At 43.0% G+C, this 23,704-nt stretch overlaps 1 protein-coding gene across 5 annotated transcripts; it reads right to left on the bottom strand.

Annotated features, from left to right (window-relative positions):
• Window positions 1-44: 44 nt before the first annotated feature.
• Window positions 45-23,371, bottom strand: cnot1 (CCR4-NOT transcription complex, subunit 1). 5 transcript variants are annotated; one of them, XM_019895246.1, is made up of 49 exons: window positions 23,242-23,371; window positions 20,691-20,988; window positions 20,494-20,601; window positions 19,509-19,601; window positions 19,306-19,374; window positions 19,136-19,190; window positions 18,829-19,032; window positions 17,547-17,715; window positions 17,334-17,460; window positions 17,147-17,257; window positions 16,262-16,432; window positions 15,999-16,126; window positions 15,650-15,890; window positions 15,202-15,321; window positions 14,896-15,018; window positions 14,660-14,811; window positions 14,407-14,557; window positions 13,751-13,952; window positions 13,488-13,613; window positions 12,334-12,458; window positions 11,902-12,188; window positions 11,751-11,829; window positions 10,810-11,049; window positions 10,009-10,149; window positions 9,755-9,934; window positions 9,560-9,676; window positions 9,330-9,440; window positions 9,179-9,256; window positions 8,787-8,964; window positions 8,512-8,666; window positions 7,933-8,229; window positions 7,707-7,847; window positions 7,140-7,244; window positions 6,929-7,048; window positions 6,641-6,835; window positions 5,636-5,778; window positions 5,385-5,493; window positions 4,567-4,736; window positions 3,804-4,035; window positions 3,481-3,729; window positions 2,950-3,113; window positions 2,731-2,848; window positions 2,550-2,651; window positions 2,021-2,194; window positions 1,738-1,887; window positions 1,480-1,660; window positions 1,271-1,403; window positions 983-1,117; window positions 45-464 (listed from the first exon to the last, which is right to left on the bottom strand). In XM_019895246.1, exons 2-49 carry the CDS (start codon window positions 20,790-20,792, stop codon window positions 386-388), a joined length of 7,140 nt encoding a protein of 2,379 aa, XP_019750805.1. In that variant the 5' UTR covers window positions 20,793-20,988; window positions 23,242-23,371; the 3' UTR covers window positions 45-385. The 5 variants fall into 5 exon arrangements, with proteins under 5 accessions (XP_019750805.1, XP_019750780.1, XP_019750797.1 ...); XM_019895221.1 differs by having other exon boundaries at window positions 19,509-19,607; XM_019895238.1 differs by having other exon boundaries at window positions 13,473-13,613; window positions 19,509-19,607.
• Window positions 23,372-23,704: the final 333 nt, after the last annotated feature.

The following is a 23,704-nucleotide window of genomic DNA, read 5'->3' on the forward strand; positions in this document are numbered from 1 at the left end:
AGGGAAGCAAACCAAAAACTTTGGTAGAGTGAAATTATGTTCAGATATTTTTCCGTCTTTTTTCTTTTTTACATGTCAGTATACAATTGTTGCGACATGTTCCCCACTCTCCACTTATCGACTCTCCCTTCCCCCCCATTATTTACATCAAAGCATCAAAAAAGTAAACAGCATTTCTCACATCCATTATTTCCTTCCAGACACAGCTCCAAAAGGGATGAAAAAAAATGTAAATCTTCAGAACCTGGAGCAGTAGTCCTTATGTCCACATTTCTCAACAAAGACTGTGGTTGCCAGTTTATCCAGTGCTGCCAACAGTGAAGGGGGAGGTGCGCACGTGTGTGTGTTCTCTCTCTCGAAGGCTACGAGCTGTATGTGAGCCAGGCTAGCTGGCGCCGGTTCCTTCCATCACCTGTTGGGCCTGCTTCTGACCCATGCAGCACTGAGCCACCGATTGGAACAACCTGATGGACGACAGGGGAATATTGTCAACACATCAAAGCCAACAAGCAGAACTGGGAAGTATCCAAGTACAGTGGGACCTCGATTTCATGCCCCTGGAGCCATTGGACAGAAAATAGTGTCTAGTTCACTGCGTTTTAAGTGAACCCTTCTAAAGCAGCTGTTTAAGTCTGGTAGTTTCAGAATTGGCCATAATTGGTGCAGCACCAGTAAACAGCGCTGTGGCAGCATCAATAGAGAGTGTGGTGCTCACTTATAGATAAGGGCTCATATATATAATAGATAGGCTTACAATAGACTTGAGCGGGCTAAAAAAACACCATGCCAACATGTCAACCATTTTGGCAGGGGCAATGACCCCCCCCCCCAAAAAAAAAAGTAATGGAAAGCAATGGACATTTGGTCAGCACTGGTGTAGACACGCAGCTCAAATCATACATTCCTTTGTGATCACGGTCATACCTTAAGTACAATGTGGCCCTCGCCAAAAATGAGTTTGACACCCCTAGACTAAACCTACTTTTCAATCTCAGGGGCACAGTGCACAAAGTCATGGCTCCAGAACTTGAAAGCGGGATTCTTGATGAGCTCGATGAAAGTGATGAGGAGACCCCACGGGTGGGGCCGGTTCACAATCAGCCGCTCCAACAGGACCCTGTGTAAAAGGATGTGTTTTAGCAGTTGAATTTGTTCTGTGACCAAACCCACAACTATTTACTCAGATATCAAGTGAATTATCTCCATTGAAATGCAATTCATCATTTAATGACGTGATCGTGCCTGCACACGAGAGAGGAGCCGAACTGACCTGGTGATCTGCTCCTGGATGGCCTCAGTGTTTGCCTCGGCAAACAGATAGAGCATGGTGCAGCTGAAGTAATGTGTGTGGCTGTTCGGGTAGCGCAGCTGATTGGCAATGGCGTTCAAGAACAAATAACGTCCTGAAAAGCAGCACATACGTGTTTCAGTGTCAACTTTATGACCGCCCAGTCATGTGCGTGCGCCCAGCCAAGTTACCCTCTGTGTCCAGGTCCACAGCCAGGTTCTGGAAGATGTCCATGTGTGCAGAGTGGGTGATGGTGCTCATGGAGGGCGTGCTGCCCTTGTTGTGGATGTGCGCGATGGCCTGGGTGCCCACGTACAACACTAAAGCGTTGATCAGCTGGATGTTGTAGCGGTTTCCTGGCTCGTTCGAAACCTGACAGACAAACAGATTTTAGATTTCTAATAGCCCATTTCCCATGGGGGTAGGGGTGGTGCATGGGGGGACACTACCTGTAGATTGCTGCGCAACTCTGAAAGGAAAGTGACTGGCGAACGTGTTTTAAGATACGAGTCCAGATCCTTCTTGAACTGGGAAGGCATAACGGCTGTGAAGTTTGTGAGGATGCGAGGAGCGATGTTGATCTCACTCAGCATGTCCACCTGCACGACATCACAGACACTCAGCAAATGCAGGCAAAAACATCATTATGGAGTGGTTAAAGTCAACTAGTCTGTAAACCGCTAGTGTGCAACCGTTATCGGCCTGTCGTCTGCATGTGACAGCGCCTTCTACCTTGAGATTGGGAGTGAAAGGGTCAGGAAGCCTCATATTGCGTGGAAAGGCACTCAGAATGAGGTTGCGCAGCTGAATGCAGTTGGGTGGGATCACGTCACAGAACCCATAATGGTAATCGCACAAGAACTCTGGGAAGTCGTGCAACAGGACCAGCAGTACCCTCAGTGTGCCCTGAAAAGAAAATTAAAACAATTAGGGCTGAGGGAATCTGCGAACTTGGCTACACAAAAAATTGGTTGACAAATTTATGCCTCCAAACTATAATTCATCATTTGTAAACTTTATTTGGGCCACTCTGAAGCATATTTGGCCACTGTCCATGTTTACCGCACGGACGCACGCATTCAGTCAATGAGAAATGACTGCCAGTGAGAAATACAGAGAACGACAACAGACTGGCAAAAAAAAAAAAAAACGACGGGATGATGGAGTCTAAATAGGATTGTTAGCGACAGCCCTAAAACCAACACAAATCAAGAAACCATTGTGGAAATAAGATGAACACAAAGAGGAACAGAAAGCACACCTTGTAGAGGATTTGCATAGGTTTGTTGAGCTCTACATTCCTCAGGAAAGGTGCCAGGTACTTGAAGAGATCAATGAGTAATTGCGCATACATCGGCCAACCCTGGGAGACAACGAAACATTGAGACTCCAATGACATTTGCCATTCATTCATCTTCACTGCGGGAACATGGGAAGCTAACCTTCTGCTGTGGCGTGTGTGCAAGCATGCGGGCGATGAAAATGCGATGAGAAATCAGTTCAAGCCACGCGTACACAAAACCTGGTGCCTTGGTGGGTCTCAGGATGTGGAAGGTGTTGCTTAAAAGAAAGAAGGCAAGGTCAATTTCAGTAAAACAATCTTCCAAAGATGAGAGAGAGAGAGAGCCTCCTGCTCAGGCAGCTGGAGACGCCTGTCTTACCAGAAGGCGGTGAGCGTCTGGAAGTTGATGGTCTCCAGGACGTGCTCGGGGGCGTTCAGCTCCAAAAGCAGCATGATGAAAATGCGGTGGTAGGGCAGCTGCTGGAATTCAGTCTGACGCACATCATGATCCTGGATCAAAACCCCAACAACGATTCCCAGCACCTAATGGAGGAATGCAGAAGGTGCAGTTGTGGGGAGCGTATGGTAGATTTTGTTCACCAACTAGAAATGGATTAGCTCCCATTACGCAAGGAAGTTCCTGTGTAAATTCATAACCCAGGGAGGTCCTCAGTTGATGGCATGAGTGACATATGAGGTTACAAACAGGCATATGCAGTGTGGTATGAAAAACACGATCACGCAACAAGATACGCTCGGGTCGTGCCGAACTTGACGAAAGCAATTAACTGCCTGAGCCCATTCATACCCTAAGCCAAATTTCGACTTAAAAAAGTTTGGTTATGCTGCTGCCATTGGAACCAAACTCAATTGGAAATCTAGGATCACCCCCCACACGTACACAATGTACCTTGTTGAGGAGGTTGATCTTGGTCACAGTGTTGGAAGCTTCTCCAGAATGCTTGACAAGCAGGGCTATGAGTCGAACAAAGGCGTCCAGGTTGTGGTAGCACTTGGCTCTGATGATGGCTGCGCTGGCTGCTGGGTTGTGCTGCTGTTCAGCCTGTGCACGGTAACTGATCTCCACGCACATCTCGGTACATAACCGGAAGAAGCGCGTGATCAGGTCGTCCGTCTTCAGAATGCCTTGCTGGTGCATCTGAGTGGCAAAAAGTCAGAGACTATAAAGTCATAATCATGGTTATCTTTGCTCTTCAAAGAGTTGCTGAATACCTGGCCGACAAAGGCAGAGAATGCTTTGGTGCTGTCCCGGCCGGCAGCAGCCGAGTGGTACAGGTTGACCCATTCCCTCAAGAGATACTCTGCCTTCTCCCGTAAGCCGGGAGGATCGTCGTACTCCGAAGCCTGGGAGATCCCAGAGTGCATCATGAAGTTTGGACCACCGTGGGCCCGGTCAATCATGGCCTCGTAGTTGGAGCGGACAACATCCATCAACTGTGGAAGCCTGGGCAAAAACATTGAACATTTTAAAATACAAAGCAAGATGCTGGAACTTGAGCTTGCCATGTTCTAAAACACATGTAAACAGTGGCTCTCCTTTTCTCACGGGGAATACGTTTCAGTCCCACACAAAACATGGGAAGTGAATCAAACTTTGCATATTTAGCAAACCACAGAATTATGTCTGATGTGTAAGGTCAATTATACAACTTCATTCAACTACTATTTTAGCACACGGAGCAGCAATACATACAAATAGAGCAAACAGTAATACTTCAGCACATCACACTGCTCCGTTGTGACAACTAATATTAAAATGACAAAATGTGGTCTGTGTGGCACTGAAAGGGTCTCGAACCTTTAACACTATTCATTGCAATTCAATGAAGGCACTCAACTCTGGTAAATCCAGACTTGCTTGTATAATGTAAAGGCCAACATGAAAACAATCGCCTTATTAATTTGTAATTTTGTGGCGCCATGAAAGACGAACCGCAATATAATAGGTTCACTGTATTCCAACCGTGTCATTTACCCTTCTGGTGCATTTGCTCGAGAGTGTGCACAGGTCCTCATTAAAGTCTCAATGGTGTGCAAAAGGTCCGCTTCGGTGACATGACTGACACTGCGCTCATCCACCAGCAGCAGCTTCACTAACTGCATTGCAAACGCCACAGCCATGTAGTGAAGTCCATTCTCCATCGACTGAAAGCCAACAATGACAGAACAATTTGTTAACTTTAAGGGGCACCGCACACTGGTTTTGCCGCAATTCAAAAGCCGGGTTATTAATGAGCAAGAGACAGCCACACGCAATGCACCGCTAAATGATACAAGTACAGTACATGTGTTTCATAACAGTACTTAACCATATTGATAACTTCATAGGAACCGTGAATGAAATTGTGAAGCTGGTGGTAAAAATATAGTATAAGCGAGCAGCATACATACTGTACCAGTGACATTCAAATGAATGTGAGCGAGACTTGCCTTTCAAGGAATTTACATTTTTTTGTCTAAATTCTGATGCAGCTCCTCTTTCTGTAGCAACCTGCGTTTTCCTTGACTGACAGTCCACTTTATGGATTTAAAAAATAATGATACGGTACTACATTGTATGAGGAGCCTCAGAACAGAAAAAAGACTCATGACACACATTACAAGGATTTCTTGTGCTAGAGCGCCCCGGGGCGAGGGGCCAACTGTCATTTTTTGCGATGGTTGGTTCCTAGTCAGAGTCGGAAGAATCATGCGGTGTGTGGCCACCTTAAGATTTTGGAATCCCAAATCAAGACCTAGTACAGCCTCTTAGACATTTGCAGTGAGACAATTCTATGTGGAGGTTTGTTGTACCTGGGCCAGGTGTAGATCATACTGCTGCATATTAACAAGATGGTTTCGGATCAAAAGCTCCACCGCCTCAACATTGTACTTGTACTCATCCCGGCACTCAATTAGACACCTGTCAATCAGACACAAACAAGTGCTTTACTGTGTTAGATTGTGGTGGTCATAAATTCTGTTTCCATTCTTTGCCATAACAACAGAAAACGGTGGTAACAAGGATCTCCTGTATTTCCAAACTGAAATGACTGATCACTCACCTGGTGATCTGTTTGTTGCACCACTGCGGTCCGTATGCACGCCCATCCTGGAGGGCTTTAAGAACCAGCAGGTGGCACTCCCGATACCGGAGAAGCAAGTCATTATCAGCCCCGCTCGTGGCATCCAGTAGACCTTCCACAGCCTTCAAAAGGAGAGGAAACATGGTAGTCAGCAACATTGAATTCGAGATCTAAGGTTCACACCACATTACAACTATGGGTTCAGCAGGGCGGTGAGCAGAAAAGCGTTTTCCCCCATGAAAATCAGGGTTCGCCTAACAGAGCCCTGCTGCATTGTAGCTTATTTTTGTGGACCACATCCACATGAACATGCTTCGGAAAGGACAGAGTAGATTGAAATGCCAGAAGTGAAACCTGAAAACAAGTTGGACTACACAAGTGCAGCGATAACTACGGGCTGTTGAAATGACAGACTGAACCCCAAGTTGCTGAAATAGTTTTCTTTGTCGCCGTTGTCTTAAGACAAATTTTAAATTCGTGTATATCAAATACAAGACATTGCAGACATTCAATATTTCTACAAATGATTTGTCCCGGGCTACTGCCACAGAGATTCCCCTGTGATGTCAACTGGAAGAAGGTGCTTGGTCTTTTGGCAAATGCGCAAGTTGATCGCGTGTAATCTGTTATGCAGCAATTGTATGGAGAACACTTTATTTCCACTCTTACCGTCATGAAATTCCATACCATGGGCATGAATTCCAAATGGGGGTCTTCACAGCACTTATCAATACTGTCCTACTAGATATTTTATGCTTGACATTTCTACAAAGTGTGTTTAAAAAGTGTTTTAATAAGTCAAAATATGTTTAAAGTGTGTGAAACAGTTAAAACCACATAAAAAAAAAAAAACAAACAAAAAAACGTATAGTCTCTCCATCAAGAATTTCCACCCATTGCAGGTGGGTCTGGAACATATCTGCCGCCATAGCTTGAGAACTTTTAAAACTTGCTTCTGTTACCAAAGAAAGCCTCAAGTCTTACCTTCTGCAGCAGTCCAAGAGCTGCAATACCGTCCCTGGAGTTTCTTGCCAATGCCACAGCCTCCAGCAGGCTGCGCAGGGCTTGGGTCAGGGGATTCATGGAGAGCGCCTGAGGGATGGCGTGAAGATGCTGTTCCAAGTCTGCCATGCACTTGTCATAGATTTGGGCAACATCATCCGTGGCCCAGGCTTGTTGCTGATGACAAAGATAATTGCAAGAAACCATCACACTACTTTGTGATGTTAAGAAGCATTTTGTGTACATTTACTTGACAACAGAAATACATACCTTCATTGGTTGTGCAAGGAAACCAGTTGGTTGAGAAAGATCATTACTGGGTAAGAAACCAGGAACATTCCTTGCAAACTCCTCATACACTGCTAGCTGCTTGGGGTCGACTCCTCCCACCTGAAAAACAAAGACATTGAACATGAATGGTGAGTTCGGTGGATGTATAACTAAATTACTATTAAAATGAAGTCATCAGTTGAACATTTACTTTTAGTCTTATCTGCTCTGGCATACGTTCGGCCTGGTAAGTCAGAACAACTGGATCACAGTAACGGCGTCCTTCTTGACGTGCGTGCTTCCTCAACTCAAATTCCTGGATGACAAGGGATATACAAGTCGATTAGAAATAAACAAACTGGACCAAAGGTAAGCTCACTTTTTAATTAACTTAAAAGGGAAGAAAAGTATGAAAACAAGAAAGGAAAAATTATGAAGGAAACAAAGAAAAGTGATGGAGGAGACAAGTAGTGTCTCAAAAGTGTTTTGGGATCATATGTTGTCGGCTATTTACAATGTAAAATATGCATATGCAGTTGGAAAATATACTCATTTTTAGGACATTTTAAATCATTTGCAGAAATTTGCGGTCGGGCTCCTTCCCTTTGCTCCTGCAAATAGTGGGGCTCCGTTGTATACAAATTTTTGGCTCACCATGTATACAGATGGAGAAAAAAAAAAAAAAGGTAGAATTAATTTGTGGTTGGTAGTAAGAAAAAAAACTGCCTCTTTAGGTCAAAGCCACAGATGCTTGAATGTGACCTTCCCAAGCCCTTACCGTGGCAAGCCTCTTGTCCATTTCAGGGCCAGCCTTCTCTACCGCCGTCTTCTGAATAAAGCAACATGCTAGTTCACAGTTCTCCTGAGAAACCCTGGCTGCAGCCTCTTCCATCATTTCCCTCTGCTGGGGAGTTGGTGCCTGACAAAGAAAAAAAAAAAAAAAAGGTGAAAAATGTGAGTACTTTGTCAAAGAAGGTAGGCTGAAGCAGCAGAACTAAGTTTACCCTCAGCGCAGCCGCAAAACTGTTCTTGAGATTAGCAGCAATGCTGACGAGCAGGGGCTCCCGGCAGGTGATCATGGCCATGCCGGCAGTTAGGTTCCTCATCATGTGGTGGGCCGCCACACGCATGCGGGACTCCTCCGAATCTAGCGCAAAGTCCTTCCGAATAATTTGCTCGCATGTCGTCATTGCGATTTTGATAGAGCGGTCAACCACCGGGTGCACCAGCTCCTGGACGGCACGCTCAACTGATTGCCTCACACACTGCTTCAACTGAGGATGGGCTTGTAGAAGAGGGATCTAAAGAGAAAAAGAAAGTGAGGGAACATCAAGAAAATGTGTAGCAATTCCCTTAATCAACCTGGACTTTAATATACAGGGTGATTGAGAATTAACCCCCCATTTTAAAATATACTATAATGTAATGGAGAATTGAAATTAAACACCCAAAAATATTCAAAAAACACTGATAAATATTCAAACACACACTCGCCAAAATATGGGGAGGAAAATGGAGCCCCCCAACCCCGCTCAAATAATGATGTGTGTGTGTGTGCTTGACCCAATTCAACCAATACTTACATTGGCGTTTATGTTAATGTGTGGTGCCAGGCCTGCCAGGGCATACACATTGATGTCGTGATAACTGAACTGTGGGGTGGGGGGCCCCGTGGTTGTGCAAGGAGCAGTGGTGGCAGCTGGAGTGGAGGGCGGCGCTGAAAACGGAACAAAGTCTCCTGTTGGTCACAAAAAAAAAAGTCTATTTAATATCAGGGAAAAAAGAAGAAAAAAAATACAGGCAAACAGAAAACATGTTTTACAATAACACATTAACTTGTGTTGAAATGCAGATTGACCTGATGTGGAAACTGGGAGCATTTCGTCCGGAGGCTTTGCTTCTTTCTTTGGTGCCGACAGCTGCTCCTCAAGACTCTTAAGTTTGTCTTTGTCCTTCAACAGGTTCCCCGGCTTCAGGTCATTGATGTCCAGAGACAAGTTCTTACAAAGAACTTCAATCTCAAATTTCAGGTTAAGCTGAAATTAAACGCAAACGTCATCCTGTCTTCAGTGTTTTCAGATTAAGTGCGATGCTGCCAATTAATGTTAAGACAAAATGTTAACATTGCAAAAAACCAGCCACATTTTTTTTAAGCAGTTTTTAAAAAATGTCCAAGACATTTGTGCAATGATATTCAAGACTCAAAATTACTCAAATGTTTTTTTAGGCTTCCAATACCAGTAAAATTACCTTGAGGTCATGTTCCTGATGTAGCTCTGCGAGAACATTCATGATGGCCATGGTCCAAGGATTCTGGGGCCTGAAAACCTTCAAGAGTGAAAACAAACCATAAAGTTGCAGGCCTGGGCTGCGATGATCTTTCTCAATCCATGATGCTTACCATGCTTCGTAGGCTGGACTCCAAAACTTTGGCCACAAAGGGAACCACATAAAGTAGCTCCTGTTGGCCTTTCACATAAGCTTCCAGTAGCAGCGACTTTATTTCGAGATCCTGGAAAAGTTATGGGAGGAAACATTGAGCCATTTCAAATAATTGGGGCAAGGGGAATATAAAGTTATTTTAAAATCCAACTGAGATATCAAGGGATCAAATATGTTAACACATCTTACTGTGTAGAGAATCGGCTTGTTTTTGGCCAGTGTAATCATGCCCAGCCAGTGACCCAGGTTCTTCAGCAATGATCGATCAGAGAAATTGGCAGCAGCCTTGTCAGATGTCAACAAAACCTAAATGGAGAACAGGAGGCAGTTTATAGAGTAGGCAGCAAAACAGTATTTCCAGTAGAGTTCCCACAAAGATCAAACCTTGATGTTCCTGTACGTCTCTGTGAGGACCATTTTGACAAACTCGGGATTCTTGAGTGTGTCCAGAAAATTGGAGTAGAGACTATGGAAATTGGGCTCAATGCTGACACGCTTCATCACCAGATATTGAGACACCCACGGCATGAACTCTTCCTTCACAGTCTCTTTCAACTCCTCGACCTAATTATAACAGAGGATTAGAACAGCTTCTCTTCATAGGCTCAATGGCAAGTTGATATTTTCACTCCATTTACCTTTTGTGTCATGTTTGACTGAGAAAGGTTATTGAAGATGAAAGCAATCTTCTCCTGGACATTCTCCGGGGGTTCTACAATCCTTTCCGTTTGGTCAGTGGCCACCAGTAGAGTGTCAATATTTGTAGTGTTTATGGAGGGCTGTGAGAAGGAATACAAAGTGCAGCTTAGTTTACCTTACATATTTTATAATGAAGATTCATGAGTTTTTCCAGAATATAGGCAAGTCCGAATTTTAAAGTCAGGCGGCGTAAGTCTTGGTACACGACTGAGTGCCACAACTTGTAGGGCAGCACAGAGGTCTTTCAGAAAAGACACAACGTAAGTGGATGTCCCTTTAGTTTAATACGTACAGGACCACATTTACCACTTAAAATTCACGGTTTCCACAAACCAGATATGTATGATGGCATACTGTGTTTGAATGTGTTGCTGCTTTGCGTGTGTGTGTTTGGCATAAGATAGGACTTTTGTCAGGTAAAATAATATGGTTTGGTTGTACATTTTGGTTGTACATTTTGGGGTTTAAAACTAGAGTTAAAAATATATTTTTACAGAAAACCTCAACCGGGAGTTTCAAATAAACAGCTTAATGCAAGCACGCTGTACCTGTTATTTGAAGAATTGTGCGATTGAGTCTTTTCACTTCCTCCAAATTATGTTATAGTCGTCTCCCATTTCTTGACAGCGAGAGTAGCGGGCAATGAATACTTTAAGGGCGTTTTATAAGTTTCTGGTTTTACAACTAAATGTGTTTAAAGTGTGGTGGTGGGTGGTCACTTGTTCACTGTTCAAACTCACAGGCACATCCTTCTTGAAGCTGCTGGGTGTTGGCCTTGTGATGGTCGTGGTCTTCGCGGCCGTGGTTGTGGTCGTAGTGGTCGTGACAAGGGTACTCGTCTGCCCCGGTTGTGGTGCTTTTGGAACACCGGGCTGCTGTGTTTGGGCTTGAACCTGTGCCAGCGCCAGACTCCCTGGGGTGGTGATGGAGCCTTGCATCTTCACCGGGGGGTCCCGTGACTGTTGGCCATACTCAATATACTGCACACACAGGATATTGGAAGATGCAGAGCGTAGGATTTAATCTGTCAGTAGCCTCTCCCTGGAGACAATGCAAGGGCATCTAGTAGAGCTGAACGATTAGAAAAGATTCAATTGCGACTTTTGGAAAAAGCCTATGGGCTACTCATGCAGTCCTTAGAAGACAAACGTGTCCTGGCTGACGTCACTGATTTATTTCAGGTTTTTAGAAGCGTGTGCATTCTGTCACTGTTCGCTATCCTACCTCCTAATTTGCTGTTTATAGCTCTCTGCTGAAAAGCAGTTCTAGACAGTCTTCTCTAAGTTACTTAAATGAGAGATTCCGCACCGTGGCAGGATAATGTTTACCCCTGCCAGCTAGCATGCGCAGCTCGTAGTAGCTTGAGCCTCAGAGCATTGCATTAGTGCGAAGTGTTCTCTTCAGTTCACAAGCAGCAGCTTGGAACTGATGGGTGTGCACGAGCGATCACGAGTAGCTTGCCTCTTCTGACTGATGAGTTCGGAGTGTGTGTGAAATAATAGTTAATACAACAGATTCTGGGTCAATAAGGAGTGCCACAAAATAATAATAAAAAAATAACTAGCGATCATGTGGTCACACTGTCTGGAATCACGCTTTCAATCAAAAAATACGATTAATCGTTCAGCCCTAGCATCTGGACTTAAAAATGTTTTGAGCTAAATTAAGGAAACCTGGTTACCTCTTGTAAATGGTGGGGGAACTGCAAAAAATGACCAATTGATGCAAGATGTTGACAATACTGGGGGTAGTCCTTCAATCTAAAAATCACATGGGATTTAACAATTTTAGCCATACAGAACACCTGTTGAATTAAGCATAAATTTCAATACCTGTTTTTGAATCGGTCTAGGGCAGCAATTCCAAAGTAATACATTTTGGATCCATAAGGTTTTCTTAAGGCTTCAAGCACATATCTGAGTGCAAGCCCGAGAGCCATGTAGGTGACAAGACCCTTTTCAATGATGCCACCAAACAGGCAGGCTGTGATGTGCAACTCCTTGTCTGGATATTGGGGGAAGAAGCGGTACTCCTCAAACAAGTTCCGAAGCATACAATTGAACACTTCCCGTTCCCTCTTGATGGTGGAATCTTTGAACCGCTGCAGCATCTCTAGAACCTGGAGGATGATAGTTTTTCTGTGACTTATATCCATGTTAATCATTGCAGTTATGGTCCGGGTAAATATAGGTTACACCTCAACAGGCCAGCATACTCGAAGTATATGACGCACAATTCACAAGAGAATACATTTGGCTACTTACTTCATCAACAGACATCGTTGGGTGAGGTGGGTGGTTGTAGATGCGCTGGAAGTAACTGTTTGCTTCATCATCTATCTCCTTGCTAAAGTGCTGGTTTGCCTCGGGCCAAACCTGAGAAAGGTCAGCTGGGAGGAGAATTGTACAGACTTGAGACAATTTACAGGAGGGCAACGATTTTGATTTCATACAAGCAAAGCCATGTAATTTTGTCTTGAGTGGAAAGTCACATGTACAAAAGGTGCATCACAATGAATTATAATATATCAATATATGATATTATGAAGTGTGGGTCGAGCACCACTCATAGTGCGCCGACTCCTAGTGGGACGCAAAAGAGTCAGGAAACTTAATGTTTAAAAAAAAAAAAAAAAAGTGCATAACTTTCCAGTGGCTTGAATTTTTCTTTTAATCCAGTACATTTGTTAAAAAAAAAAACTCCAGCCACACATCAAATCAGTCTTTCTTACTTCCATCTCAAAAACACCTGACTCTGGCCCTCACTCTCTAACCCAGCTGCTGAAACACTTATCTACGCCACCATCTCCACCTCAACTCTTGACTGCAGTAAAAGCTTCCCGTTCGTCACCCTTGGTTTCTTGAAAAGCATCACTATAATTTGAAATTGTTCATAAGTTGTAGCTCCTTTTGCATGAATTACTGTAACATAAGTAGTCTACATGATTAAATATTCTAATTTTGTGAGATCATCATTCTATTTTAAAATACTTTAACATCTATGCGTTTAATGAATCTAAATACCGATTTCACCTGTTGACTTGAACTACTGAATGAACTTTTCCAGTCTACTTTACTGAGACGCACCTGTACACTTACAGATTCACTAGGATTAAAAAGTAAAATAACTAAAGTGGGGCTGTCAGCTGAAGCAGACAAGGAATGGAAGACTGGACTGTATTTCCTCTACAAAATATTTGAAAGGTTAAATGGCATTTCAGGGGCAGGGGTGATATGTCCAAAACATAAGACAGATTGTTTTTATATGACATTTGTCAACAAAATAATGGCCCTCTAAAATATACGTTTGCAAATGCAGTAATAGTGTGACAATTGCAGAGGAAATACAGTGCTGAGCAGCGCGGGGCGAGGCTCTCAGTCACACCACTACCACCGCCACTTACAGGCCTTCATCTTACTCTGCTGGAAGGTAGATGGGTTCAGGCTCGGTGTGCTCATCTTTCTGGTGCTGAATGGATCAGTGCTTACTGCTGGCATTCCAAGACTAGAACCGATACCAGTGCCGATCCCTGAGCCTAAGGGACCTGGAAAGAAACATCAGAGATTTCATTTCATGATCTGCTCCAACTGTCAACTTAGTGGCGTTTAAAAATCAGAAGTTTACTTCCATTGCTGATATTAAAGGAAAACGCTTTAAAAACCACAGTACCAGAGTCCATACCAGGGAGCTGCGAGGACAAGCTGCCAATACCGCCAAATGGTGTGCTTGGATTGGTGTTTGAAAGAGGTGGGAATGCCTTTGCTGGCGACTGGGGATTGTTGAAAGCTGAACTAAGCGAGGTGGGGAAACCTTGCATGCTCTGAGTGTGGGAGCTGGCTGTGCCGCCCAGGTTCAAGGAGCCCATGCCAGTAAGAGGGTCCGTCTAATGGAAGCAAGAGAAGGGATGCTGGATTGAGAATGAGGCAGGAAGTTGTTCAGCTAATACAGTATAATAGTTTTATTTCAAAAACAGTGTTTCCCTCATTGCATCACTGTGCGAGTTAAATTCCAAACCGACCTGATAGGTGAAAATCTGTGATGGAAAAAAAAAAAATTGGGAGGGGGGGCGGGGGGGCGACCCGACTTCCCCTTTAAAAGGACACTTATCTCTCACAACTTTAAAAGCCTGTGCACTGGCTGACATGCGGCTTCTTGGGGGGAAAAAATTGGCGTGGCTTAGCATTTGGAATCAATTCTTATTCATCAACATACACAGTGTTACAAGGAAATTGAGCTAGTATAACATGTCGTTACTCGGTACGGATAGGTGACAAAGCAATTTTGTACAGTGTGATGGTTGTGCCACAGATGTGCCGTATGAGTTAAAGTTAAGATACCTGAACAGGGGAAATGGCATCCTGGCTGCTGGTGCTCGGGGCCCGACCTTTAGGCATGACTCCAGGTGGTGGCTGCCGGGCTTTGTTCATCACGTTGCTGCAGTTGGCAACCATGGTCAGGATTGTCTCCGAAAGTTCTTGCGAAACACTCCTGCGGGATAGGTAACAACAATTTCAGTTGGAAATGTTGCACTAAAAAGAACTATTTAAAGCAAAGTGCAAGCCCAAACACTGAACTACAGGAGGCCCTCACCCAGCACATGACTGAAGACAGGCCAGCATGGTGGCTAAGGTCTCTGGAGGCAACTGAGAACTTTTAGGCTGGTCCTTGTCTGGGGCCAAACCCCCCATAATGGATGGGCATCGCCTCTTAAGGAATGTGACGCAAGCTTGGATAAAAGGTTCCTGATTCAGGAAAATTACATTTTAAAAAATTACTTCCATATAGATTCCAACTAGTGTGCTTGAGACATTTACATAGAGACATACCCCGTGCTCTCTAATTTTGTCAGTCAGCCATTTATCAAGTTTGAGGTATTCACGGCGAGAGGCAAGTGCAGCAAGGTCAATAACAAAGGCAAACGGAGTACCATTCAGCAGCATCGAGAGAGACTGCAGAACAAACAAAATCATACTGGCATGTGGGTTAGGTATTACAAAACAATCACAAACATAACTGTCCATTAGCCTTCCATTAAATAAAAGGAAGCTTTTACATATTTATAGTATGAGAATAAAAAACAAACAATATTGTGCCATATTCTGTTTCAATGCTTTTGGTGTGTTTTGACAAACCTTCAAGTCTTGGGCCACATCCAGGATGCGAGACAACTTGGCTTGGTCATACTGCTCACCTCTCATATACCACTCAGCCATTGAATGCATAATTAACTGACGGATGGAAGGAGACTGTCCCTTAAAAAAAATTAAAAAGCAATCAGATTTAGTACAAGGTTTACAATAAATAAATAAAAGTGTGGCATTTTGTTCTGCCTCGAATACCCTCTTATTCCCGTGAACGCTGTGAGGGAGAAGAAGTCAAGCTAACCGCAGCAACAATTGGTCATGCTATTCATTGCAGTAACACACCGCCAATGTGGTGAGAAGGCCAATTTCAAAATAAACATTAGCGTACCAAAAAATATGGACATCAATTCTTCAGTATGGTTTTCACTATACATCTTGATTTGTGGACATCAGGCATCAGTAACAATAATTGACCAAGATATGTTTTATGACCAACCTGTCCATGCCAGGCATAGTGCAGGATGATAGCAGAGTTAGGGTGGTTGCCCAGAAAGATTGGCATCAGGGTAGAGATGAGCTCGTGGCGTAGTGTATGCCAAGAGGTGGAGATCTGCAGCAATGCCATAACAAGCATATCCGGGCAGTGCTTGATGGGGAAGCTGAAGAGTTGCTTCACCTGCTCGTACTGGCCAACCTCTGATAGCCTCAACAGGCTTTCCACCAAATCCAGACTTTTCCTATGATGAGTTCAGAAGTTTCAGGCACATGTGTGGTATGCACTAAGTTTGTGGCTTGTGCATTCCATGATATTAGGACACATGTCTCAAAATGGACCAGTTCCATACCATGTTGCAATCTCCCTGTTGTCATCCTCCGGTGGTGCTTTTAGGATGTCGATTGCTACTGTGTGGCAAGGGTACTCAGCGAAGCAGAACACTTCAGGGCTCATAAGAGAGTGCTGAATGAATGATAACTGGAAAACAACAACATAGGTGTTTAGAGAATGGTAGTCAAACATTTTACATATTTAATATGATAGATCCATTACGTCTGCAACAAATTAACTTGACATGTAAAACTACACAAGTTAACCTTGCTGTAATGTTACCTGTCCTTCTGCGTGTTTCCATGGCCGATATATGAGATCAACAGGAAAGACCTCCATGCCCAAACCCCGCTGAATGCCATACACCACTATATGCAGGCCCTTACTGTCCCGGATTAGGAATCCTGCATGATCCAGTTCGTATGTCACCTCTTTGAAGTTCAGGTTTGGATTCTACAGGATTGACATGATCAAAGTGAGTATTGGCTGGAGGTGAAACATTATTAACAGTCAGAAAAACAACAACCACTCATTATTGCAATAAATAGTCTTCATATTTGACTTGTCTGATTTTTATATGAGTGCGATGTCAAGGGTCGGATGTGGCTGACACTGGCCCTAGAACACGTCAAATACTGGGAACTCCTTTACTCGCACACTACGTCTCCATCCACAGGTGTTCAATCGGTTTAGTATGCACAATATCATCTTATTGCAAGAGTCGAGTGCTCATTTATTTGAATGAAGTTATGCCACGCTTTCGTTCAGCTTGAGTATGCCGCACGTGTGCGCATTCTTCTTCCATCGTTGGTATAAGCAGCTTCTTTCTGCATTGGTTTAACTGCTGCTTCTTAGTGTTTAGATTTGGCTGCAAGCTACCTATGACAAAATGCTGCAGTCGGGGTTTGATTTTTTTTTCTATCGAACATTTTATCAATGGGATTTTCTATTGATATCGATCCTGTGTCTATCAGGATAGATTATATTGAACTATCACCCAACCCTATTAAAGGATATTGTACCGTTTCATGTTTAAGATGTTTGATTGCTATTTCATTCATTAGTGAGTTAAATTCGATGACTGACAGTTTTTAATCAAAATAAAACCGCTAATTTAATGTTATGTACCTTTATTTCGAAGCATGGTATCTAAGAGTGTTGACTTACCACTTCCTTAACCACATCGATGAGCACCTCAACATTCCACGTGTGTGCTTGTGAGCTGTCATTCTTATCCTTCCCGTCACTCCAGATGCCACTTCCAGGTGCAGAGATTGACTAAGAGAGGATAGAAATCACCCTTGAATGGATAGAAATATTGTGGAGGCAAAATGCATACAACTAACTGACTCACCTGTAGGGGGATACCATCAGTTAGGCCAGAGTGGGTACGAGCCATCATGCCCAGGACCCTGGCTACCTGGCTGGCTGTCACCTCCCTCACCCCATACTGGAGGATTATGTTTCTGCACTCGTCCAGACTGAGTAGAAAGGACAAACGGATCAGTACTGACAACAAAGGGGAGCACACAACTTGGGTACCAACTCAAGCCAAGAGCAAAAATACCTGGCACAGAAGCCGTAGCCTACTTCCTGCATGAATTCTGCAAGAGAACTCTCCATTATGGTCTTGGCTAACTCCCCGGAGTCAGGCAGGATCCTATCCATGAGAATGTCCCGTTTTTCAGGGTACAACAGTGGTGCGAGCACCACAGGGCAGCGCTCCTGCGGGAAATCTGAAACATAAACACAGATGACACTCAATATTACCATCCCCAGTGGCAGGCCTTCCCCGTTAGCCTAAACGCCGTCAGAAGCACAACAGCCTTAAACTTGTTTCATAACATTTTAAAAGTATTCCCGGAAGTCTGTTATCTTCACTTAGCATTATTTCTCTTGGATGCACATTTTACTTAGCCAGTCAGATTTCAGCCTCTATATACTGCCACATCACTGCCAATCACATATGTCCAAGGCCTTCAGAATAAGTAGTGCAATAGACATTAACAGAGGAACTCTCTCTAAACTATCAGATTTCAAATTTTACGACACGAAGCCACAGCGCTGACTCTCAATGATGTCTAAAACTTTCAATGCTTGTATTTCCTGATCAAAACAAGCCAAAATTCAGCTAGTAAAATACTTAGTGGTAGGTGTGTTTTTAAAGACGATTCACTACACAGCTCACTGCATGGAGTGAGATACGATTCAAAAATGGTTGATTTTATAAAGTGGAACGATTCGGCTCGATTCAGTGGAATTAGAGTTTGATATGTTACAAGTCAGTCAGAGTGTATGATGCAGTAAGTTTCTTATTGGCATTTTACAATATGAATGAATTTGTTAATTGGTTAATGTAGACGTGGCATTTCTTTCAAAGTTATAACTCTCACAAAAAGACGATTCGATAAGTTACTCGATTTATATATCTAAGTGGAACGATGATTTGATGCACCCATCTTTTAAATCAAAGCTGTATTTTTCAGATTCAACTCTTTTGTTACACCCCTACTCAGTAGCAATCGGCACATTAATACATGTAATCAACAGTATCTCTGGAAAGATGTACTTAAAATATATGTTTCTGTCATTGTATTATATAAACTGATACTGAACTACTCCAAATGATGTGTGTGCCAGATACGTGCTGCAAAACTCACTTATACTGATGGGTTCTATCAATGCAATGACAAAGTGAGACCACTTTGTCATTGCATTGATAGATAGATATTTTTAAGAGATGGATTGCCAGGTAAATCCCCACTGAAGGCCCGGGTACCAAATGCAAGGCTCATCACTGACCATTTTAAATAAAAAAAACCTGCCCCAGATCGCAGGATTCAACTTACCTCGGCAAAGTGTCTTCAAGAAGGCGTCAATCTGCTCCTGTCCGACCCCACTGGCTCCCTTCTGGCCAAACAATAAATGGGAGAGCAGCAGGTGCAAGACCTCTATAGCGATGTCCTGGAAGCCACCTTCTTGATTTCCGCCGAGATCTGCGTCAATGTATGATCGCAAGAGGTCGGGAAGCTTCTGCTTTATGAACTGTGCAGCTGTGGAAGTTGAAGAAAAAAAGGCAGGACACAAATATGATTAAAAAAAAAATGAAAAATTTAAGAAGCACTTTTAAATTAAGCTCTATCGAGAACTGCTTACCAAATCCCCGGAGGTCAGTGTTGCAGGAGTTGAGCAGTGCAAGGCCAAATATCACCTAGAATGTAAATGATTTCAAGGAACTTTCAAAAGCACGTTCGCCCATTTCAGAATACATTTTTGGACTGATTATTTTGGCCCACTAATTGCAGCAGTAGGGTTGAGTGGCTTACCTCTTGAACCTTGCTGAGCTTAAGAACTTTACTCAGTTGAGTGAATAAGTGGGTAGATGGTTTCAAACTCTGAAATAAAACTCATGTCAATTCCTCATTTACTACTGAATATGACAAGAAAAATTGCTGTATACACACACTTCCATTGCTTTATGTATATTAATGTCATTTCAGGTGGTGTTACGTCAAAAACTGCTCCGTACCTTTTGGTAGTGCAGGGGATTGTCGATGGCGTAGCACAGAGTCGAGATAAAGTTGGGCTTTGATATCAGCGACACACACTCCTGGATCAGAAACTGTGTCTTGGCCAAGTTGGAAATACAACATGCCGGGGAGGAGACCGCAAAGAGAATAAAGGCATATGAAGGACAACGAAGGGAAAGGTGTCAAAAGAATCAATGAGATGGTAAAAAGTAGTCTGCACAACATATTCTATGTCCATAGCCACAATCTGCACAAAGTGTGTGAAAGGAGAATGAATTAAGGGTGCTGTCATTAGGTCTAAAACGAATATTTTAACAGTCAGTAGATGTCTCTTGAAAAAAATTATTACGAAATCTATCCCAACCATGTATGCTAAAAGTCATAACAATCAAATACTCTTCCACCAGATGACAGAAGTTTAATCTGTATATCCACTTTTTTTATGAATCGTTTTGCTCAGTGGTGTGCTGTGAATTTTTTCAGATGCAAAATGTGTCTTGGCTCAATAAAGGTTGGGACACACTGCTTCGTGGTAACTGGATTCACTTTTCAGACACTGTATTGCAAATGATTGGCTACATTGATGGATTTAGTGGACTCCTACTGTGGATGGAAGCATACCATACCAACAGGGATCCCAAAGTAATTGCGGACTACTTCATGAAGACAGTGATGTGTGTCGGAGGCTGTCCACAGCATCACACACATTTGTTAACATTTACATTTCAAACTCCTCATACTACTATCAATGTGATCTTGGTGTGCCGAAATAGTGTTTCATTTAACTATTGCAATATTACCACTTCGACCTTGAAAAAGTGACTTGTAAGTGCCCTATGTGATATTTCCAAGATGATAACTTTAATTTTGTACAATAATTTTGTTATTCTTTTGAGAGTGGCCATAACTCTACTTTGCAATATTTAGTATCAGGCTGACATAAATAGGGGAAATTCAATGGTTTCTGATTTTTAAAAAAATTACCTGGTGAAAATCCTTGCCGCTGCTTTTACCATCGCCACTAAAATCCACATGTGAGAAAAGACAGCGAAGTAGATGCCTGTCTGCCTCAGGACCGTGACGATTTACAATCTGGAAAAAGGCCCATTGATTTATTAACGCTACACCTTCACAGACTACATGCTTGTTGATGTCAAAGTATTTATTTTAAAAACACTCACATGTTGTATTTCTTGCTGGCTGGCTCTGTAGTTTTTCTTTGTCAAATTGTCCACCAGATAGCTGATTTGAGACAAAGCCAGCGAGAGCGAGTCAAGATTCATTGCTGGTTGGGGCGGAAGCAGGCGGCCGAGCACGGCGCAAAATCACCATTATTCCCCTTTAGTCACTTCAGTGATAGGTTACTTTTTCTCCCCCCCCCCAAAAGGTGTTAAAAAAATGGTGACGTCCAAATGAGGTTTTCTGTCAGTGGCTCCCAGTCCTAAGTAGAGTCTTTCAGTTTAAAATAAGGTTCAGCATCTGCAAGGAAGAGATTTAAAAATTAATAATGAGGCTATAACATATGCGATATACAACAAGTACGTTTATGAATTCTTCATTGCTTCCATACTGGTCAATAGGTGCATAGTAAAAACTCCAGATTCGTAACTTTTCTGTATAACAGAAAAACAATTTGCTGCAAAACACAACTATTCACATTCAATCGGGTATTTTCATGCTCTTTCTGTAATGCCATACAAATGCCCAGCACCTCCTAAGGTGCCATTCGCGGAGCAGCAGCTAAGCCTTGGCCTCCGGCTGTTAGCTGGTTGATTTGACAGTGAACAGACATGTGACGAAAGGTTCTAGTAGAGGAAGACAGGTAAGGCTCCTTGTGGGGGCTACACCAGAGAAAGCAGGGTGGTAACATTCAAGATGATGCTGAGAAAGGTGCGGATTAATATAGGAAATAATGGAAGTCAACAGCTGGTCAGTGGCTAACAGCTAGTTACTTTACATAAGGTACAGTGACCAGCTGAAGCAACGCAGTCATTACCACTACATTTAAAAATTTGATGATCTATGTATCCCTGAGTAAATGGCATAATATGGGTAAAAGGAATTTAAAATGGGTCTTTTTATCAAACGGTGACAGTCTGACAGTCACACAAGTGTCCTTCTAGTTGTGGTGCATTTTCTCCACTAAACCAAATTATCAGTAAGCTATTTATTTCCAAGGGTAATGTTTACAAAAGGGTATGAAATGATCAACATTAGGATGGGTACGATTAGGGCTCAAATGATCATGATAGGTAATTACAAACATTGTTGTTTTTTTGCAGGGAGAGGCAGGCCTTATTGGCAAACATATTACTTTTCTTGCCGGATCTTGGTCCAAAACAGCCACCAATAGCGTGTATTTACCAACTCCTTGTCATGCCAAAATAGGACAGGCTTTTTGAGGCCTTTGGGCATGACAGCTGAAATTGTTCCATTTAGCAGATTTCAACGTACATTAATGTGACATTTAACAGGTCGGGCACATTAATCTGCAGATCTACTACACAAAGTTTGGTGGCTATCTAATTCAGCACGTGAACTAAACCCCCAAAACGAGGCTGTAGATTGTTCACACTAGGCCTCGGTTGAGCTAAAACAAGAGGCAGAATCGACAGCTCCTTCCAGATAACACACCTCTATTTTTCCCATAATTAAAAGGTACGCATCAAACAAAAACATACGAACGTTCACACAACAGACAGGTGGAGACGCTATCCCGCACAGGGACAAAAACAATCAAGCAAACAACAAAAAACACCACAATGAAACAAAGGACAAGTGCATGGAGGGAGCAAATGCTCCGCGAGCCATAAACAAGCAATCGAAATGCTGCTGTAATTGATTATCTAAGTGCCCAACTGGCGTCCTAATTTCATACATATGATATAAATTCGAGACAGTTGACTGCTCAATTCAACATTTAATCGAGATTTCTAGAAGTTGGGTTTGTTTCCTAGTGTCGTGTAAAGAGCATATCTAGCCGTCGAAGCTAACAGCATATTATAACGTGACCTGACTTTTAGCCGATTACCTTCAACATAAAGAGCTCGTTTAACTAATTTAGCAGTATAAAACAGCGACAAAAACGGCCACCGACATTTATAAAGCCAATTAATGTCGTAGATATAGGAAAGTGTTGAGTAAAGCACAGTCCAGCGGTCCTTCACGCTAATACTGAAGCTAACCGTGCTAGTATCCAAGGCCCAAAACAGGGTTAGCATTGTTTGCTGCAAACTTTTGATGAAATAACTCTTAAATATACAACCGTACAATCTGGGATCTTATTCGTAATTAGGTCAAGAAAACCTGACTAACACAATGGCAGTCAACTATAGAAACAATCCCTATGGATTGGCATACGATAGCATTAGCCTTGTTAGCTCATCTCCAACGAGACCCGTCTAGTCTACGGAACTGCAATCACTTGAGATGCAAGCATCTCGTATCCAACAAATGTATGCTACCTCGACTCTAATTGCACTAAATAACAAAGTGGAGTTTGTACAACGTACAGATGCATCACATACGGAAATTAAACACGAGCAACTGTCAACCTCAGCAATTTGATCGTTTTGATCATTTATGACAGCTGGTTTCCAGTAAATAGTCCATCCCCGACGCTGGTGGCTAACCGCCGTCCTGTTGATTTCAAATCGCTCCAGTACGCGTTAAAATCAACCTGAACCCGCGCGAGAAAAGGACCTGTCAGGAGGCATTTAGTCCAAATCTCACCGTGCTTCGACGAGGGTGATTCAGTAGCTCATTCCTCCTTCGTTCTCTCCAAACAAACTTGGGCGAAATGGAAGAGGATCGCGGCGCCTTCAAGTGCAGTTTGATTTTCAAAATAAAATGGCGACTGTCACGGTCGCGGCGCGCTCTCGACGCAAGAAGAGTGCGCGAGCGTAAGCGTACGTGCGCGCGCTAGACACGCAAAAGTGCTGCGCTCCTTGCGCGTTCACCTGCAAGTGCGGCAACATTTGTTTTCAGGATCATCGATAGATAGATAGATAGATAGATAGATAGATAGATAGATAGATAGATAGATAGATAGATAGATAGATAGATAGATAGATAGATAGATAGATAGATAGATAGATAGATAGATAGATAGATAGATAGATAGATAGATAGATAGATAGATAGATAGATAGATAACCTGTAGGTCGGTTGGTCAGTAGCCCGAACTCTGGAAAGA

This window comes from Hippocampus comes, unplaced genomic scaffold (genome assembly GCF_001891065.2).
Source record: "Hippocampus comes isolate QL1 unplaced genomic scaffold, H_comes_QL1_v1.1 scaffold570, whole genome shotgun sequence".
In the NCBI taxonomy this organism is placed as follows: domain Eukaryota; kingdom Metazoa; phylum Chordata; class Actinopteri; order Syngnathiformes; family Syngnathidae; genus Hippocampus; species Hippocampus comes.

Excerpts from the sequence above, each read along its gene's own strand:
- cnot1 (XM_019895213.1), bottom strand. The coding sequence starts at position 20,792 with ATGAATCTTGACTCGCTCTCGCTGGCTTTGTCTCAAATCAGCTATCTG. Across the intron at positions 19,608-20,493 it reads GCGGCAAGGATTTTCACCAG|ACACAGTTTCTGATCCAGGA; the intron begins GTAATTTTTTTA and ends AACTTGGCCAAG. Across the intron at positions 1,661-1,737 it reads AGTTGCGCAGCAATCTACAG|GTTTCGAACGAGCCAGGAAA; the intron begins GTAGTGTCCCCC and ends TTTGTCTGTCAG.